The following is a 20535-nucleotide window of genomic DNA, read 5'->3' as shown; positions in this document are numbered from 1 at the left end:
TAAAAAAATACTCAGTAAAGGACTGCGTGTATATCATTCTTGAGGACCGTCCTTAGAATTACGTTAAAAAAAGGCACACAAAAAAATCAATTTTATTGTTCCTTCGAGTAAGGCATGATTCCAAAGATCACTTAAACAAATCACATAATGGCAACAGAACTCATACGAGGAGAATTTACAGCAATCCAGTGTGACAAGGGCAGTTCCTAACCAGTTCCCCATTTAAGACCGTACACAGCTAGAACTTGAAACACTTACATTAACATGGTTAAGGAGCTTAACCGTAAAGAGAGATTACAATACATCACATCTCAGGAAATACTATATACAGCTTCTTTATTGTCCATCTTTTGAGCTAGGAAATAATGTCATTTAAGGACCATAAACCACTGCAGGTAGCATCTCACACTCTACGTTCTGCAACAAGCACTTGTGTTAGCTCAACACTGCAGGCCTGAAGAAACAGAATTTCACCTTGTTTCTTTATTTTGTTTTTTTGAAAAGTGACACATCCTCTCCCCAGAACCTAAATGCTGAAATAATACGAGCCTAATGTTACTGTTTGTAAAATCTGCAGCAATCCTGCTCATTACCTACAGTCATATTTAATTAATTAGGTATTTAGATGCTGAGAGTTGCATGGCGTTCCAGAAACAGAGTTCTATATGCAATGTGATGCACAGATGTTCTTCCACTACTTTGTGGATATGTTTTTGTTCTTGGAAACTTGAAGTTTTCCATGGTTTCCAAGGGAAAGACTAATTAGAGAACTGTTGTTGAAGTTTTATACATCTCAAAGGTCTGCCTTTTAACCCAGACAATGACCAGAATCCAAGAGCTTCTGTGCAAAGTAGTCAACTCCTCTTGTTTTATTAGAGGATGTGTGAAATTAAAGACTGATATAACAAAATATCTCCTACCCTTTGCACAACAGTTTAAAGCATCGTATTAAGGAAGGTGTGCTGTTGCTACAAGAACATACTTGGCAAACGTAAAACAAATAATCCATATAACTCTTGGTCATGGAGCTTGTCTTGATTAGTGCACAAGAATCAGGAATGTGGCTGTGCTAAATGCCAGTAGGATCGTAGAGTGTTACTGCAGAGGAACTTCCAAAAGAAATTGGGCAGTATGACTGCCATCAGAGGAAGCATTTAAAAGGCAGAGCTCAGGCATAACACTGTAACGGATTCTCAACATGGAAAAAAAATGGTCCTTTTTACCAAACAGGAGGAACTGCTAAGAGTCACTAATGTGACTGGGGAAAGAAAAGGTCTGTCTTACAAGTGGACAGTAAATAAGACTGGTTTACGTAGTCCAATAAAAATAAAGGTCAAGAACTCTGCATATAAAAGTACACAATAGAAACACTGGAAAACACCCCCCCCAGTAAAACTGAATTATCATGCTGCCACCAAACAGGCAGGGCTAAAACACTCACTAATAAACCCAGCTGTGTTAGAAATTACAAGTTCTAAAGTCCTCCTAGCTGGGGTTTCACAAGTTTTCCACTACTATGAAATAATATAAGATGCAAAAGTCTGCTAGCTTCTAACACAAGGCTCAGTTGACGAAGGGCATTACCTGACAACTGAGTTAGACAACCAGAAAGCCATTTACATTTTTGTACTCCCACAAGAGTAAAAACATGATACAAAACAGACTGTTTTCTGCTAAATACAGAGATTCTTGAAAGCATAACAAAAACACCTGAAAAACAGATCTCCACCTCACAGTCCACAGCTTTTTGCAAGTGATACAAACAATGACAAAAAATCAGACATCATACAACGATGAAAAAATGGCATTTCCCTCCCACTCAAATCTTCAGGGTATGTACCTCAGGCACCCAGTCATGTACAGGAACATAACCTGAAGTAAGCAGAAGACACACAAGCACACACTATTCAAACAGAGCCAAAAAGACAGGCTTCTTTAGATTGCCTGCCTTGCAAACACATTTTTGGCCTCCACAGGAATGGTTCACTCAAACTAACAGAATACCTCACATTGGAAACGTAAGCACGAGCTTCAGTTTTGCAAGAACTCTACTTTTGACTTCCTATTAGAAATAATAATTATTTTTTTACCATAAAGAATACTATCTAAACTTTTAATGCCAAGCTATCTTTTAGAACAGAGGCAACTATTGAAAAATCAGCTCAATTTGTTAGTTTAGTTTTATTACCAAAGAGTCCACTTGAAGGCTTTTGCAGGTACATGTGTTTTTTTCAAAAAAAATAAAAATTACTGATATTTAAGATTATTTTAAAGGAAAGACAAAAGTTAGCTTTTAATTGTTGATCAACCATGAAACCGAACTTCTCCAAAAAAGAACTCGTTATCAGCCTCAGTTTGTGGTCCCCTTTAGTTACCTTTGTCACAGATACCTCCAAGATTCTTTACACAACCAGAAATGACAGAAATACCTTGCACATAGGGTAATAACCCCGAGTTTCTGAAAGGCAGCATTTTTGTTGCAGTCTGCAGTCTTAGAAGCAATGTTAAAAAAATCCTCATAAAAATACATAAAACAAAAAAATGTATATAAAAATGGTTTCTGATAGAAATAGAGAGATCATGGCTCCTTTATGAAAAAAAAAGAAAAAAGGAAATTTTGGCAATCCGTAAGTAACTGCACATATTTATTCCAACGCTGTTTATATAGTGTCAGTATGTACAGTTGCATTTCAGTATTTTAAATACGGAAATATTGCATCCTGGTTGCATGTTAAATTTTAGCAGAAAAATCCTGTTTCATTGCTAGCTTTGCAGTTGGAAATAGCTCCTCATCAGTTCTTTGGGGCACGGACTCATTTCTAGTTTACTTCAACTAAAGGTATACCAAAATAAGTCATTTGCTGAGACAGGAAATGGGGGGTGAAGAGAGGGAGGTTCACCTTCCAGCTCTACAACACAAACAAATAATGAAAGATGCAGCACACAGTAACCAACAACTTGAAATTTCAGTTATGCACCGATTTCATTTCACTGCAAGCCTAATACAGGGATGGGGCAATGTTTTCACATTATTTCGATGGGTAAGGAGAACAGAATCATTTTCTTACAAGATACAGAAGTTCCTTCTCTAATATAGGCTTGTGTGTTATTTGCAGTCAAAAAGATCAAAAAACCCACATTTACCACATTGCATGACACTAGTTCCTCTGGTATTTCAGTTTCTCAGTAAATCAAGGCTTACTGGGTTCTTCTCATTGTTTTCTCTCTGCTTCAAGTTCCATGTCTGACCTGCTGTGAATTCAGAGGAACCACATCAGCATCAACAGCCGAAGAAAGAACCGCTTTCAAGAAGAGCTCCTTTGAGTTGCACTAAGTTGTAAGAATAAGTGACCATATTAATCATACGGTTTCAAATCCTTGGAAATTAGTGGCTCAGTATCTTCAGTCGTACTTTGTGCGGGTTGCGGGGCTGCAGCTGCCAGGCTCTGTATGGTTTCTTGCTGATGCTGCTTTGCCTTGTTATAGAGCAGAACTCCAATTGTCACTAGAACAGTCCCAATGGCTGAAAGGCTTGTGATTTTGTTACCAAACACAATAATACTTAGCCAGATTGACAGTGCATGCTTCACAGTACTAGCAACACTGGAAAGGAATTACAGAAGTTAGGGCCAAAGAAAACTCTCTCATATCCCCCACATGATCACACCTTAATGCAGTGGGATCTCTGTTTTACTTGCTATTAAAACACCGAGTCAGATTCTACTTTTCCTACTTAACATAATACTGTAGCCAAACTGGTTGTATATTAGCACTAGAATCCTTAAACTTATCTTAATTTTAGAATTAATAAATCATCTCATATTTTTGGTTTTAAGCATGCAGTATAACATTAGAAATTCAATTCTAGCTAAAACATACCCAGACAAAACCAACACAACACAACTATCAATCACTACTGAGCTGTTACTATGCAGGTAATATAGTAGTATAAGCAAAAAATAACCTGTATCTAAAACATACCAATAGTATAACAGGAATTGTTGTATACACAAATATAAACACATGCTTTTACGGCATGTTAGGTAGAGAAAACTAACTTCAGAATACATGTAAACAGTGAACTGTCACAAGACTGTAGCAGGGACACCTGCATGTATAAAACAGCAGAGGCCTGCAAAGTTTAGGACCAGGGTTACCCCACAGGCCTCAGGGCTATTCATACAAATAATGAATTATTGAATCCAAACTATGCAACAGCCTATACTCCATCCTGCATTTAGATGTATTTAAGTATTGCCTTATCACTGAAGCAAATGTGAGCACCTCTTCCATAAACTCAACAGCATGTCTCAAATGCTGCTCTCCTCACATAACAAGGGAACAAACCAAGAAGTTTTGGTCATCTGGATGTGAAAAGATTTCTTACATTTGGTACATTTCTGCATTCACATTATTTCTTTGCATGAAAGATTTATTACCTAGTTCCCAAACAGAAATACTAAGAAAAAATGAGTTCTTGACATGAAAAGACAGTTTTACCTGAAAGTCACAGGAGAAATTTTTCCCATCAAGGCATAGGCTGTAACACTTTGCAGGTGGAACAAGACTCCATCTATTAAGAGAAGTACAACAACATCTTGGTTGTAGCTGAAGCTCCTTCCACTTTTCCCAATCACTGGCACATCCTAAATGCAAAAAAGCATTTCATTTATAAACAAATCTAAAAGTGAATTTTCACCCTCCTCATTATTTTAATAAGATACTAGTTTTACATTTAAATGTCACCAAAACAAGATCTAAAACATAGAGGACATTCATGTTCTCCAAGTTTTCATTCCTAAAAGATTAAAAAGAGCTCTTATCTGACTGAATTTTCCACTGTGTTCAGCTTGCCAGTGAGGTATTTTTGAACACTGATGCATAGCAATAAAATGCCAATACAGTAAGGATACATATTTATTGTGACACATTTTATTTACCTCACCTCAATTTCACTTTTAGAGAGTTAATATTCCTGCACACCACATAAATATTGGCAAAAAATCAACAATTACTTAAGATTTGTATTTCAAATCTTTAGATAAAACTTTAAATGCATTTATAAAGTCAGACAAAATCATGATTTTGTCTGACTTTAAAATTCTGAATAAAACCAGGCTTTTTGGGTCACCTGTCAACTCAGGCCTGTGACAAACCATTTCTTTTAACATTCTCCCCTCTCCCCACAAAGCTCTTACAAATGAGAGATGAAGTGTATTTCATGGTGATTTAAAAAAAAAAAAAAAAAAGAGAGGAATTAAAAGCAAAATTAAGGTTAACCATACGCACAAGTGAAAAAAAACACAAATCAGTGTTAACAAATTCAAATTACCATGAAAAATATCCAAGCTGGAATAAGCATAACCACTGCAGCAGCACTTGTATAGAACTGCAGCTCTGGGGCCCTACAAAGGACAAAAAAAAAAATTAAAATTTTCTTCTTCTTAGAGCTGAAGAAAATTGCATCAAATTTAAATACATGCCTCCTTGATGCCTGTAAATACAATAATAAGTAATACAGAGAAGTTGTGTACTAAGCTCTGGGGACAACACATTCAGCAATCTCTTGCAAAGGTAGCATTTCGCGTTCTGTGTTGGCCACGACGGACTGAAGATAAAAGGCAAATATTTTCACGACCAACACGAGCAGTAAAATTTTATGGTAAAGTTCGTGTTTCAGAAGTTCATAAAGTTCATGGCAGCTTACTCCAATATAATTGTAAACACATGGATTCCTTATAGAGCCCAAGGTCAATCTTGAATCAAATCTGAAAAATTTTAAATACTTACGAAAATCTGTATTTGTCTCCACTGAGTAATTTTTTGGAAAAGACATTCTGCAAACTAGAAAAGAAACAAAAAACATTTACCTGTAAATATTAGTTATGACAAACAAATCAAACCATGAGAAAGACAACTGTTTCCCTTAGATACGTAGATATACCTTCTACACATTCCACCCCCCTCACCCGATCTCCAACCAAAGCTAGGCTTAAATTTTACTTTCTTCTAAATACTACATAGAATTAAATGAAATATTTTAAAGTATGGTAAATTTGAAAGGGTAGACAAAGATATTAATGGTGAAAAAATCTCTAGCAGATAGCATTGCTAATCTAGTGCACCCCTCTTGAAAATAACAGTTCTGAAGCATATTTTGGAAGCTTTCATACTGTCTTAACATGCTGTCATGCCTTATTCTATATATAGCTTCCTTATAAGAAGAGTGAGTCAATACATATTTCAAAGCGTTACTTTAAATAAGAACACGAGAATCATAACACCACCACTCTCAAGGTGAAATGTGACCATTTTTCAAAGTAGCTGTATTTCACATTCATCTCCTGCTCTTTTAGGATTATTACACAGAAAACTCCAACCTGCTCTGTGACTTAATGCAAAATGTTGATATACCGCACGTGAAAAATGCTCATTTTATGTCCTCATGGACCCCAAGTTTCAGAACTATTTAACCTTTGCTCTGAAGCAGAAACAATTAGAACCCTAAATTAAACTAAATAACCCTAAAATAAATAAAAATAATCCATTGCCAACTCCCCCCTTTATTCCACACATGTACCTGTCGTTAAGCCTTACCAGTCCATGATATTAGTAGATAACGCTGCTGAGAAACCTAGAATGTTGAAACTGATTTCAGTAGCTGTACACAGAGCTAGCCCACCCATAACAGGAATGAGAGAGAGATTAACCAGCAATCCTGAAAATGAAAAAAAAAAAAAAATCCAGTTTCAGTTACTACATTTTCCTTGACGCATATGAAACTATATAATTTTAAAAGGTTTAAATTTGGCCTTAACTTCTTTATTTGAAAGTAAAAGTAACTTATTTGATTGCATTTTAAAGTTCAGAGGTTCTAAAGTGAGATCTCGGGCAACAGCAATATGCTCTTGAGAACAATATGGACATGTACTGACTGATAAAAATATCTGTCTTGGAGAAGAAAAATGGACTGACTGTCTTTGTTTCATCTTTTTCACTAAAAGACAGAAGAAAATTATACTCTCCCTGTTTACTCTGTGATTGGATTACTCTTCTTCCTCTGGCTCATTTCAGCCTTTTGCAGTTTGAGCTTTGCATCAGAAAGCAATCTATACATTGCTTCTGTATAATTCCTGTGATTTATAGCTGGCTAGAAGCAAAATCTCTTCAAGCAAATAGTATGCAATTGCATGTCAAATTACAAAGAAATTATACTGGAGACTTGAACTGTGGTAAGCCAGCTATTAAGTTTTTAGCAAGAGAGTGAACACAGTAAATAAATTCAAGGTTTTTAAATTCTGAGAGGCAAGCTGTCCTCCTAAGAAGACACACACAGAACTTCAATTATTTAATGCTCCAATTACAGTTTCTTAACAGAAAACTAACTTCAGAGCAACACTGCCCTTACACAGCTACATTAACACAAATCTTTTTTCACTTATAAACACTCAACATACTGTGTTCAACAAGAACGATTCTTTCAGCAGTACGCAATGACCTACATTATTTCAGTGGTATCTCCCTGTCCATGGCCAAATAAATGACACTATTATACAAGATATAAATATGATTTTAAAATCATATTTAAAAAGAGAACAGTACTCACCAGTGTATTCCCCTAATATCATCCTAGACATGATAACAGTGAATATAGGTGCAGAGCTTTTAACTGTTTCTGCAAATGAAACAGCCACATTTTTCAAGCTGACAAGCCCCAAGACTACTGTTGCAAATCTGTAATCGAAAAACAAATGAAATTAAGTAGAAAATAAAAGAACGCTTTAATAGCTGCTCTTACTTATCTAGCACAGAAAAGAATTACATTATACTTTCCCTAAATTTTACCTGCAGTAACTAAGAATATGGGGAGGTGTAACTAGCAATCAAGTTATCAAATTGTGGTAGCTTGACTGAACTGCAGTAACTGTTCAGCTTTATTCCACGGCACCTGCTAAGGAAATTACATCATTTGCAGTTATCCATCTGTGCTGCAAGTTAGGTATGCTACATATTTACCTATACTTTAAACAATTACATTACAATAAAACTGCTCTGAGTTAATAACTGCTGCCCTGATGGTTAATTTCAGCACTGCTACCCTATTACCATTTGTGCAGTGTTGAGAAAACTGAATTACATGTCTTTTTTTCTCTCCTAGACCACAGACTGATGCTATCCCAGCACACAGCAAATAATTACTTTTAGAAGGTAAATGTCAAGTCCGTATCACTTGAGGCAAATTGCTGGAAAAGGTGACAGAACAAAGCAACATCATAATAAATACTACTATACTAAACAAATATCAGCCTCAAAAGAGAAGAGGAAGAAAGTAAATGGAAAGATAACATTATGAGGAGAAGTATGTCATGAAAGAGGTTAAAGTGATGGTAGGCAAAGCTAGCCAAAAATTGACAGTTGGAAAAATGAACATCGCATTTACCGATAGGAACTAAAAATAAAATTATCTTGTGATTTTGGAGAAGAAAGATGAATAGTATTTTCCAAACACCTTCCAGTCTTTCTATGAAAGTAAGAAAGAAAAGGAAGAGAGAATAAAAACACAGCTTCTGTTCAGAACACAATGAACAATTGGGATATATCTCTAATTTAACCTTTTACCTCATTAATCCAACAAACAGCATTATCATGATGAAATTGGGTGGATAAGAGATGCGTGTTTTGTGCTGGTACAAGCAGCATGGAACAAACATTTTTATACAGCCAATGAAGGTGGTTGAAAGCATTTGAACAGCACCTAAAGAGAGATGGGGAGAAAAATCAGAAGATAATGGGAACGTCACAGATCAAGCATCATGAGAAAATTTCTTACATAAACTTATCTGCAGTGTTTCTAGACTTTATGGATTCTCACAAAAGCCCTTTACTTCTACATCTACCAGCAAGGCAGCAGAATAAAATAAGATCACAGTTAAAATGCTTTTTGTTTGCCCTTAAAAAAAAAAAAAAAAACACAGAAAAATAAGCCCACATGAAGGCAACCCTTGCATTTTTACACACAAACAAGTTAATCTTGTTAATTATCTCGTTAATCAAACAAGTTAATCAGCTCTGTAGACTATCAACAACTTACTCAGTTTTATTACATTTTTCAAGAACCCACACTACCCTCTTGCAGAGAAAAACCAAAAATTTAATTACACTTCCCCCCCCTGCCCCCAGCTGTTATTTCTCAAACACCATTTTACAGCTCCTCTATGAGCAAAATTTCATTGTGTCTTCCAGAAGGTGGAGGGACAAGAGAAGGAAAGGACACCATCAGAAAGTCCTTTAATAGCTGAGATTACAATTTACAAGTTCTCAGCCCCAAAATCCACGCCCACATCTCCTAACTAGGTCCTTTTCACTTCAGCTGAACCTTTTACTCCCTCAGCTTTATATAGGAGGAGCTGTCATTGTCAAATATGTTACTGGAATTGAAGTGTAAATGAAAGGTAGGATTACCTAGCATGCTGGGCTCTCCTTCCAGTAATGAAAGAATGTATTTGTTAAGAAAAAGAGTGCAAAAGCTGAAGAAAAACCACAAAGTGAGGTAGATGAGAGCATGAGAATTCCAGATGCCCAGGTCTGACTCAATGACTGTAGTCTCTGTGATAGTTATTTTCAGAACATTCTCCTCTGGTACACTATCGCTCCTTGTGATTACAAATTTTTCACTCCTGTTAGTGAAGAGTGAACCCAAATGAAATAGTGGTTTTCCCTTTGGCTTTTCTTCAAGGAGGGGAGGGTTAGGTTCCTCCGGTGTCTCAGCACTTGTCGCAGTTGACATGATGACATTAACAAACTAGTATCCGTCCTTAATACAAAGCAACATTGACTTAGCACAGAACAGCACTTAGAGGGGAAAAAATATCATGTGATTAATCTTTCATCCCCAATGGCCTCTAAAAGCGTATTTGGTCCTCCAAATAACATCTTGCATAAACTTCAGATGCTTCTTCATGTGCTTTGTTCCACTTTTTCCACCTAAGAATGAAAAAAACAGAAGGAAAACAAAATTTAGCCATGACCATAACAACACTTTAAATCCCTAACACAACAAAAATACCACATTTTTGCTTGCTATTTATGAAAGATGAAAAGTATCTCGTCTTCGGTACCTCGTCTTTCCAACTGAATTTTGCACTGCTAATGTGACTATGACCTTTACTTTTCCCAAATTACGTAACGTTAGTTAGTATCATAATGCTAACAAAGTCCAAAGAAAGAAAGAGCACTTGAGCAGCTTATCTGCAATATTAAAATATGTGGTCGGATTTATAGCTTTCTAATTTGCACTCTATGTTTTAGGAGCAAAAGAAAAAAAAATTATCAGATGAGAATGAAACGACAAAGTCTTTTGCCCCTCAACAAATAAGCACTAGGGGAAATTAGAGTTTAAATGTTGTATTTATTTAAATCTAAAAGTACATTTACTGGACAGATAATATGGTGGGCCTTATGCAAATAAAGTGGTTCTTGTATGGATAGTTAATCATTGGACATCTTGGAAAAGATGTCTGAAATAAGATCATAACACTACAGTGCATCAAACAGTGACAGCACAGGAAATAATCAATGCTAAGACAAAATACAAGGGTTCTAAACAAGAGCTACTGCACCTGCCCTGATTTTGTTAACAAGCGAACAGGATACACTATTTTCTTCATGCTTTTATAATGTCCAATATGGTATCTCAACAACAAAAGATAATCATAAAGAGGCACTAAAAATTAATTTTATGATGTCAGTTGACATATTCTACTTTACATAGAAATTTTCCATTCCTTGTGTGCTCTATTTCTGTTGTTACAGTCACGCACAGAACATTTCCACCCCATCACCTTATCCCTTTCCATTTATCAGGGAATCATGTTAGCAGCACATTGAGGTACACCTGACACATTCATGTTAAACCATATATACACGAGTGTGTTACCCAGCTTAAAACAAAACTAGCATAACATGAAAAAAAAAATGCATTCTTTAAGATAATTTGCAATGAAAACCTGGTTCTTCCTTTTTCATGTCTTTTAGAAAAAAAAGAAACAAGCAAAAAAAACACTATACCTTTAAAACCATTAAGCTACCAAAACTTTGTTAATACTTCTCCTATTCACACTACTCAATTAAAAATAAAAATAATTATGCACAACAAACTTTCACCTTCAGTAGCACTGCATTTTTGTATTTTATATCACCGATTCCACATGTGGCAGGAAGTAGAACAGCAATAAGAAAAAACACACCCCTAAATTACTGACCTGCTGCCTTAAATCAACTGGAAAGTCTTAAATTGGCTGAAAGAGTTCTCCATCTGGAAGTAATTCAATCATCCTCCCTTAAGAGCAACCAGCAGCTGATGTTTACCAATAGATGAAAACGTGGCAGTAGTTGGTAGACTGTTTCTGTTGGATTACGTGCAAACATTGAGTCTTCCAGCTCGCAAGAATGAGAAGCATGCTGCACATTTTACACTCTTCCTTGCATCTTCTCCCATTTTCAACTATATTAACAAAAAAAAAAGCTTTAAAGGTTAAAACACAGGGAGCATAAACTTTTAAAGCCTCAAATTTTGACTTACAAGAAGTAACTACTCTTAGTAGTTCAAAGTTTACTTAGGACTGCATTCGTTTCAAACTTAAAGGGGAGCAGAGAAAAACCCGTTCTCAGGGAACTTTTAAGAGCGAGGAAAATAAATAAACGCACATGCAGCTAATGTCTTCAAGCATCTAATTTTAATAAAAAATACTACTCTCCCTCAGTTTTTAACAGAGCAGTCATACTTGGATGAGAAAAACAGCACTGACTCCCATACTCGCATCAAATTGAACCCAGTCCATCATGGTTTGGTTACTACATCACTTACACTATTTTCTATTGTGTACAGGTGGCCTTTGTAAGAAAGGACCTTATTTTGCTGCCAGCCAGACTGCATGAATATATAGAAATGACAGATATCTGTATGGTGCCTTCTCTGGAAGTGGTGTCACAATTCAATAAGCACCAGGTCACAGCTTCTGTGACACATGGTAGCCCCTTCACTCGCTCCTGCTACAATAAATGAGTTTTGGACCAAACCATGGAAACTGTTCTCCACTGAAACTTAAGGCTGCAGGAAAAACACTGCTCTTAATCCCTGCTAGGATTAGTGCAGATCATCTACTCTTAATCCACACCTGTGCAGTTTAACCACATTGTTGTAACAGCAGTATGAAGTCTACATGAATAGTTTTCTACAGAAAAAGAAGAAAAGACACCCCAAGTTTTGCAGACAATAAAATGCAGAGGCAACACAAATTAACAAGAACGTGCACGCTGCATTTTTGCATTAGTTTTCAAAAAAAATGTTTTCAAATACAACTATAACACTCCACACTGAAGTAGGTAAGAGAACAAACAAGAAATAGACCTCATGTAAAGTTTTACAGCAGTAAAATTGTGTAACACAATTTAGAAGCAAGCAAAATAAGTTTTCCTTTTCTGGTGAAGAGAAGATTTGTGTCACATCACTCCACCAAAGAAGAACAACTGCAGAGCCACAAGTGCAAGGCAGCTGGTGAAAATCCCATTGCAAGCGCTGAGCAACATAACAGGACCCTGAAACATTCTGCAGCTGGCCTTCGCTGAGCTTTTACCAGAGCTGCAGATTAGGGAAGGGCAGTCAGCTGGGCTGCCTTCGCCCAACTCTAACAACCCCCACTCATCTTGTTTGAAAACATGTCCAGCCATGTTTATAAAAAAGCAAAAGGCAAGAGGAAAAAAAAACAACTTGGATATTAATTGTTTCAATGGGATAATCAGGCATGCTTCAAAAATCCTCATAATAGTATTCACTTAGCTTTCTTTTTATGAGACAATGCAGTTTTAACCTTTAGGAAACTGTCAAAAATAAAAAAAGGCAACAACACAATTGTTCCATATAGCCAGAGTCTTACCTTAGAACTGAAAGGCTAAAATTGTTTAAAGATTAACACATACAGTGATAAGAAACAAATTAGGCAGGTGAAAGAGGAAATATGGTGTCTTTTAAAAGTTACATATACTGTGCCTAGACACCGCTGATTGTGAAAATAAAAAATAACATTTCCAGCACTACAGATTCTGTGCTTTTTAATTAATTCTTGCAACTCTAGCTTAGCACAGTTACAGATTTAATATAAAATTGTGCTGTCATAGAGCTGACCTTGAAGCAGATACCTTTTAGTCGGAAGCTCTCATTGTGTCTTATACAGCAAAGCAGTTTCTGACCATCACCGTTGCACGTGACACCCCTGGTTCCTTACCGCACTCATTCATCCACGACTGGAAGAGCTCTGGACTTTGGAATGATCACCATCTGACAGGGAAGATAAAAAGTCACTGCTACGGTTCTTCTGGCCCCTTGTTAATGCACACAGACAGATACCTTTTGAGAATATCCACAAAGACCTCTGTAAGGTCAGTCCTATATTCCACACAGAAAACCTCAAAAAAAGTTGCAAGTATTTGAGAAAGCAGAGCTAGCCTGACAGCAAAAAAAAATGACCAGAGGTCGGTGTGCATGTCAGAGCCTACAGCCACAGCACACAAGGCACCCACACGCTGCCTGCAGCAATTGCCAGGCAATTCCTCCTTCCCAGTAAGCAATAAATATTAAGTGATTTGCTAAATGACAACGAGAGCACCCAAGACGTTTATAACGGCAGACCACGAACACAATCTAGAAGCACTGATGCCTCCTGCACAAAGGGATGCCCGCACCAGCTGAGGTCGCCCAAGCCCTCCTTGTAGCCCAGCTGCACGCCCGGTGGCCCCATCCTGCCCACCTTGCACCTCGGGGCCGGTCCCGCAGCCCGGGGTAGGGCTGAGTCAGTAAATCAAGGCGGTTTTAGGGTAAAAAGGCGAGAATAAATGAGTCGATCCAGTGCAAGGGGCCAGGGCTCCGCCGCGGGGAGCTGCCGGTAACGGGCGGGGAAGTGACGTCCCTGCCGCCCCCGGAAGAAAACAGAAAGTAAACAGAAAAAAGCGCCTCAAATCCTTCGGAAAACAGGCACGAATCCTTCGTAGATTGCACAGAAACGTGACCCTTTCCTTGCAGTTTTCTAAAAATCTCAGGAAGGGTTACTGGAAGAAAGCTACGTGCTGACCACGTGTGCTGTGATAGAAAAGCAGGATGTAGGTTGTTGTGATAAAGCAGAAAAATCCAGGCTGAGATCACTTACCGACAGAGTTCTCCCTTCCTCAGCAGCTTTGAAGTTTCGATTCCACTGTAAAACATTTCTCTCTTTTCCCAGGAAAACCCTGCGCTTGTGTCAATTACCTACTTGCTTTAATGTGTTTCTTAGGAAGAGCAAACAGTTCATGTTGTGATACGAGATTAAAAATTTTCTTCCTTTGCAGATAAAGCCCTGTTCAGAGCTGTCATTCCCTGGGAAGATCTGTTTCTGTGACTGTTCTGTCTCTGCTAAGTGTAACAGGGCTAACCATAGAGACACTTGTTCCACAAACTGAGGAAGATTTCACCAAATGGTGAACTTATACGGTTAATTGGAGTTGGTAAGAAACAAATTCTTTGTATTTTAAAACATACATTTTTTTACCAAAGTAGTAATTAAGAAGCAATTGAAGTTTCTTATTTCTCTCCATCTGGCATGATATATTACACATAGAATCTTCTACTAAGGAGTTAGATGCTTTTGCCATTGTTGTTTTTGCCAGTAGTATTTTAGGGAGGAGATCAGCAAGAGATATGCTGTCATCCAAAACACCTCGATGTGTGAACAGTGTGAAAAAAACATTCAGGTTGTAGAAAGTTTTGCTGCAGTTAGTTTTCCTCATGGTATTTCATTAGGCAGATGTAGCAATGACAGCCTTTCATTTCATTTTCAGAAAGATAACTGAATGTTCATCAGTGCCAGAAAAAAAATTCCTATTTCCCATTTCAGCCTGTGCTGTCGTCTGTTAGGGAATTCAGGGGTGTCCACACTCCGAGGCTTGCCACAGAATGCACATCTCCTGAGATACGCCGTGCTTATTTCTGAGTGGTAGCTGGTTTCAAGGAACCTTCTTACTTTGCAAGAAACCAAGTATATGCAATTTGATCTGAAACATAAGAAAATGCTGTTTTCTCTCTTTGTAAAGTTCCTGCAAGGATGTTGCTTCACCTGAAATATTTCAATGAAGAAAAATATAGACCTCATTTTTCTTAAATCCGTCTTTTTGTTTAATAATTTATGTCCTACTAGAAGCAAAATCCAGACTTCCTTGGATATGTCCTAATATAGCTTCAGCAGAAACTGTATATTCATATTCCTGGGTCCATTCATATTAAATAGAAATGAAACTTAACATGAAAATCAATACAACCATAAGTATTCCAGGAAGTCCTCGTTAGTGGTTTTAGCAAGTTTTGGCTTTTAGCTACCTGACCAGAACGCTCAGGGGTGTAACACCTTGTGTACATGCAGGGCAGCTGGCCTTCACATTGATCATAAGCAGTCATTGCTGTCCAGCTTTATGTTTTCCACCCAAAGGGAACAAAGACAATAGCTTTGCTCCGGACTCCGTAATTAGGCACATACAAACAACACATTTATTCTAAAATGCCGGTTGGATTAGCAGCTTTTCACACAAGATCTGCATACCAACAAAAAATGCAATCTTAGAACACTGGTGCCTCCAATCTGTCACACTGGTTTTGTTAGCAATTGCTGTTTTGTGCTTCAGAGAGAAAAATGGAGAACCTTCATAAGAAACCAAATGAATCATGATATTGTATATCAGGAAGGCAAAAACGTGCTTTCTAATCTCTTTTTCCCTCCTACCTCCTGTTGATAATTAGCATCCTGTACTGCAGCAAACGTGGGAAGAAATTCACGCCTCTCACAAACCTCTGGTTTAGGTCAGGAGAAACAATATATTTTTAACACATTACTTCAGATCTCAAAGTTTTAATTAACAAACAACAAAAATAACAAAAGTTATTGTTTTAACACATTAGTTGGTAATGATAACATTCATGGAACAGGTTAAAACTATAATTGACTTGTCTTGTGATTTAAAGATGTGTAAGCTAAACATAAACATGCCAAACCCCCATTTTCTGTAGGCTAGACAAAGACTGACAAAAATTGATATTAGTTCTTTAAAGAAACATAGATGGCCCAGTTGTAACAATCATTTGGACTTACCACTAGAAAGTTACTTCAAAGGCAGTTTTGAATTTAATTCGTTGTAGCCTTCACTTTCCAAAAACCAAGGGGATGTCTTTTATCTCAGAAACGTGCATATGCCATCTCTGCGAACAGTCTGGGAAAAGTTTGTTTCCAAGTTATTTGTACGGGCTTCTGCTTTAGGAGATGAATTTGCAAAACATGGAAATACCGTCCTGCATCTTTCAGGTCTTCCTGAGGTCATAACACGCAAAAAAATCACGATTCACTTTTAGTTTGCTAATCATTTTCAGTTTTCGTGATTACTTTAATGGAAGAGAAAAAGGAAGTTCATTCACCTTAAACCTTGTTTAGAGCAGCTGAAGTTACTATGTTACTTTGAAAACTTTTATGACCCTTTGTCACAGGCTAGAAAAACTAGATTACTTCATGTGCCAAATCCAGGAAGTAAAACTCCGGGGAAAAAATATATATTGTTACTTTGTCTATGGTAAGAATGAGCTAGTGTTTGCAGGAGCATCCTGCATAGGAACAAAGCACTGATTCCTGTTTTTATAAAAGGAAAGACTTTATTTAAACTTTGTAGAGTTCAATAGTGACAGCTAACTGTGGTACTGAGTGGTGTTTTTTTGATGTATTTCACAAAACATTACCTCCGAACTTTCCTGAATCAGTGTCTTTCTGGACTACAGTTTGGTGGGTGGTGTGTTTCAAAATTTCCACAACACAAATGAACTGTTATGAATCCAGTCTAAGTAAATTTCAACACACGTAGCTGTCAGAGCCAAACAAACAATACCACATGTATATGAGTAGTATAGTCCTTGCTAGTCACTGGAATTACTCACTGGAAAGATTATGTAATTTCAATTCTTTAATAAAATAAAAATAATGTTTCTTCATTTAACCCAAATATATTGTTCAACAGTATAGTATTCATGTAATAAAATATACCACAGCTGTTAATTAGTTTGGATAGCTAATACGTTGTTATATTCAAAGTGTTACTTCACAAGTAATTTAAAAGTCCAATGAAATAATTCATTCTTTGTATGCTAAACACAGGGAAGAGTACTCACAGCATCTGACTGGAAGTATCATATTCAGGCTCCTTGGTAAGAATGAAAATATGCTCTTGACTAAGGATTGCCCAGTTTTGATACTTCCATTTTGTCACCTAGATCAAGTATGTTGAAAAATAGCACCATGTGCAATTTGTGTTCACCTGTAACTGACCTTTCCCTTCTCCTTCCCAGTGTTCTGTGTATACTATGTGACTAGAGGAATCCTGCAGGAAAATTGGCAGGAGCTCGTTGTCTTTGGTCTTATCTTCTTGCTAGTGATGTTTCAATCCATCATCAACTTCACAGTTTTCTCTGCTGAGCAAAAGCCAAAACTCCTGGTTAGTCTCCTGACTTTAACTAACTTTGCTTTCGTCCAAATCTTGGATGTGAAAATCTTAGAAAAACATCTCTGATATGGGCATTGATAACAGAAAAATCAGGCAGAATTATTCCTATCATCAAATAACAAAATGTGCATCTTCACAATGACAAATGTGATCCTGTGATTCTGTGGGTTTCTCTATGACACTATCTGAAAGTAACATAAATATAATTTTACTCGCATAGGATTACTACAGAATTACTATTACTACTTTCACTGTACCTACTCTACATCAAATTTCCATACGTAAAATAACTGTCCCAAAGTCACATAAATCTAACCTATGAATGGAATCGGAATCTCAAGTCTGGATGCAATGACACAGCTGTTAGCCACTCTCATAATATCCATAAGTGCAGCATTGTGTTTTTAAGAGAGTTGTGATACCCTGCTGCAAGGAAACAAAAGGATATGGTGTGCTAAGGGAGGTATTGCCATTCCAGATTATCTTGTTTGTATTTCACAACAATAAAATGTAACACAAAGATTGTATTCTGTGTGTTACTAAGCTTTGTAGTTGAACTTCCCCTTGCCGTGCTTCTTAGGAGTCTTTCTCTTTTGTGGTTGCATACCTATCACAAATGTGAGAAGGAGGTTCCTTGTTCCTTGAAGTCATCCAAACATTATTTTCAGAGAGAAGAGATGCCAGCCAAGCTAGGAAAATTACAGTAAAGCAGAATTTGCCTATTCAACTTATGTATTAATGGTACATTTAGTTAAATATCTACAGCAAACTGGGTCAATAAGGAACAGGCATCAGAGATGCAGATTACTTTGATGCATGCATCCCAGCCTTCTGTTTAAATATTAAACAAGAAAAAACAAACAAGTTAATCCTGGTCTAGAAGATGCACTATTAAGGAGGGTTTTACCACTATAAAAGTCACTTCAGTTACTGTAACTCCTGCTTCCTGAGCAAAATTTCTGAGCTGCAATAATGCTTACTGGTATAAACAGTTTCATATCAATGCAGTTATGAAGAACATTTTGCCACTTCAACTGTCTGTAAAAAGCAGACATTCAGTGTGAATGACAAGAAAACCATGGATAAAACCCATCCCAAACCAATGTTTTTAGAAATTTAGTAAGTACAGCATTCAGAATAACCCACTGTCCCCATTGATGTCAGTGGGGAAGATTCTTACCAGGTGGTTTATGCCATAGAGGAATTTTAGAGCCAGACAGGAAGGATGTCTGTCATTTTTTGAGGAATAATTTTATCCTTCAGAGCTCTGCCCAAGTTACAGTCACTGGGAGTTTGTGTCAAGTATTTTGGTGGGCTGTATGGTCTCAAACTAATAATTTTAGCAAATCTTTGCCTCTTCTCTTAACATAGTCGTGAGTTTCTCCCCTGAGCATAAAGGTTGAGAACACCTCACGCTATCATTACTCCTTTTTGAGGGACATCGTTTTATTCTCAATCCTTGACTACCTACATTCATGAAACATACAGGATCACAATATTTTTAGTACTTCTACCTCTCTGACAAAGTCAGGTGAAATTGGCAACAGCCCTCCAAATTATTGTGAAGATGGATATACAGACACAGTGAGATTACACCGGCCTTATATCCTTAGGAGATCACACCAAAAAGATGAGTGATCCTTTATCGGGGCAGCTTTAAAGGTGAGTGATAGTTTTCATGTTAATATAAGGATTTGTGGACTTGTGCTTCTTGTTAGTCAGACTGAACTCCCTCTGAAATCTCGAGAACTAAGAAGGACTGCAGAATCAGTGCCAAAGCACATCAGATATGAGTCTGGTGTTACCAGGAAAAAGCTAGGGGGATTTTTATTATTATTACTATTATTACTTTTACTTTAAGGTTCATTGGTTGTTTGCTTTAGCCAAATTCCTGACAGCTGAAATACAGCTTTCCGAACATTTGTTTGCTTTCCATGCTAAAAATGGAGCCAGCACCAAGTACTGGACTTTCAACACTAAAATAAGTTCAGGTGAAAAGTTGCAGATTCATCTTTTTCCTGGACTTTGGAGTCTTGTAGCCACTAGCATTGATCCTGTAGGGAGAAAAGGAGACAGGACAAAGTGTGGACGCTCAGCCATGCAGATAGGGATCTTATAGCTTAGTTTCCTTGTAGGAGCTCCTCACATACTTTTTCAAGGCACTGGATCTTTGTTTTCAGTTAAATTGTTTCAGGTGCGGAAAGAAGGGAGCGCTCAGAACTTTCTGTCTGCCGATGAGGATTAAACATATAAACCTTCCACTATTTCCCCCCACCATCAGAAACCAAGTTGGTCTGACGAACTCTCTTTCACAGATCTGAGTTCTTTGCTTGTTCTTGACTTTTCCATAAGCATTAAAAGAGGCAGTGTTTCTTTTAGGTAAAGAAAGTGGCACTTCAGTTAGATGGCCTCATGTTGTAATACACCTGATATTCCTCATGCTTTCAGCAATAGCAAACATGTTTCTTAACAGTTCAACTAGTAATAGCAAATGTCCTAGGGTAAGTACATATTATTGCTGTTTGTTCAAGACTGTCTGCATCAGAGGTACTTGAAAGCTACTTTTTATCCAAAGTATGCTAACTTTACCTACATGGACTACAACATGTATCAGTCTTCTCAGAAACTGCACCTGCCATTAAAGTGTTGCATAATAAAGGTATGTAGACATACAAAATCCACCAGAATATATAGCATAAAAGGGGATAAGTGTAACAGAAGGGAAAGCTTGGGAGCCCCCATACACAGTCTTTTCCCATAGCTGCGGCACCTGGAAGCACAGCTTCACCTCAAGGTCCCTCATTTCTGGGTTGAAGCCATATGCCATTTCACAGAGCCACTTCACATGTCATTCGCTATTTTTCTTTCATTCTTGTATATGCCTTCCCATTTCCTTCAGTGGATTTATTTTTCCTATCTGCATTATTTATTTTAGGATTCATAGTATTTTCTGTCTTTTCTCCTGTGAACTTC

At 37.2% G+C, this 20535-nt stretch overlaps 1 protein-coding gene across 3 annotated transcripts; it reads right to left on the bottom strand.

Annotated features, from left to right (window-relative positions):
• Nucleotides 1-73: 73 nt before the first annotated feature.
• Nucleotides 74-13985, bottom strand: SLC35E2B (solute carrier family 35 member E2B). Of its 3 annotated transcripts, none has more exons than XM_050714963.1 (11): nt 13806-13985; nt 13198-13336; nt 11262-11503; nt 9463-9984; nt 8620-8755; nt 7607-7734; nt 6598-6718; nt 5791-5844; nt 5333-5405; nt 4501-4646; nt 74-3603 (listed from the first exon to the last, which is right to left on the bottom strand). In XM_050714963.1, exons 4-11 carry the CDS (start codon nt 9785-9787, stop codon nt 3357-3359), a joined length of 1230 nt encoding a protein of 409 aa, XP_050570920.1. In that variant the 5' UTR covers nt 9788-9984; nt 11262-11503; nt 13198-13336; nt 13806-13985; the 3' UTR covers nt 74-3356. The 3 variants fall into 3 exon arrangements, with proteins under 3 accessions (XP_050570920.1, XP_035413675.1, XP_050570921.1); XM_035557782.1 differs by having other exon boundaries at nt 13184-13336; nt 13806-13942; XM_050714964.1 differs by having other exon boundaries at nt 13741-13815.
• Between the last annotated feature and the right edge of the window lie 6550 nt (nt 13986-20535).

This window comes from Cygnus atratus, chromosome 21, assembly GCF_013377495.2.
Source record: "Cygnus atratus isolate AKBS03 ecotype Queensland, Australia chromosome 21, CAtr_DNAZoo_HiC_assembly, whole genome shotgun sequence".
Lineage (NCBI taxonomy): Eukaryota > Metazoa > Chordata > Aves > Anseriformes > Anatidae > Cygnus > Cygnus atratus.
Note: the sequence above shows the minus strand (reverse complement) of the source record. Positions and strands in the feature narration are given on the sequence as shown.

Excerpts from the sequence above, each read along its gene's own strand:
- SLC35E2B (XM_050714963.1), bottom strand. The coding sequence starts at position 9,787 with ATGTCAACTGCGACAAGTGCTGAGACACCGGAGGAACCTAACCCTCCC. Across the intron at positions 8,756-9,462 it reads AGGAGAGCCCAGCATGCTAG|GTGCTGTTCAAATGCTTTCA; the intron begins GTAATCCTACCT and ends ATCTCTCTTTAG. Across the intron at positions 5,845-6,597 it reads TCTACTAATATCATGGACTG|TTTGCAGAATGTCTTTTCCA; the intron begins GTAAGGCTTAAC and ends TTTCTTTTCTAG.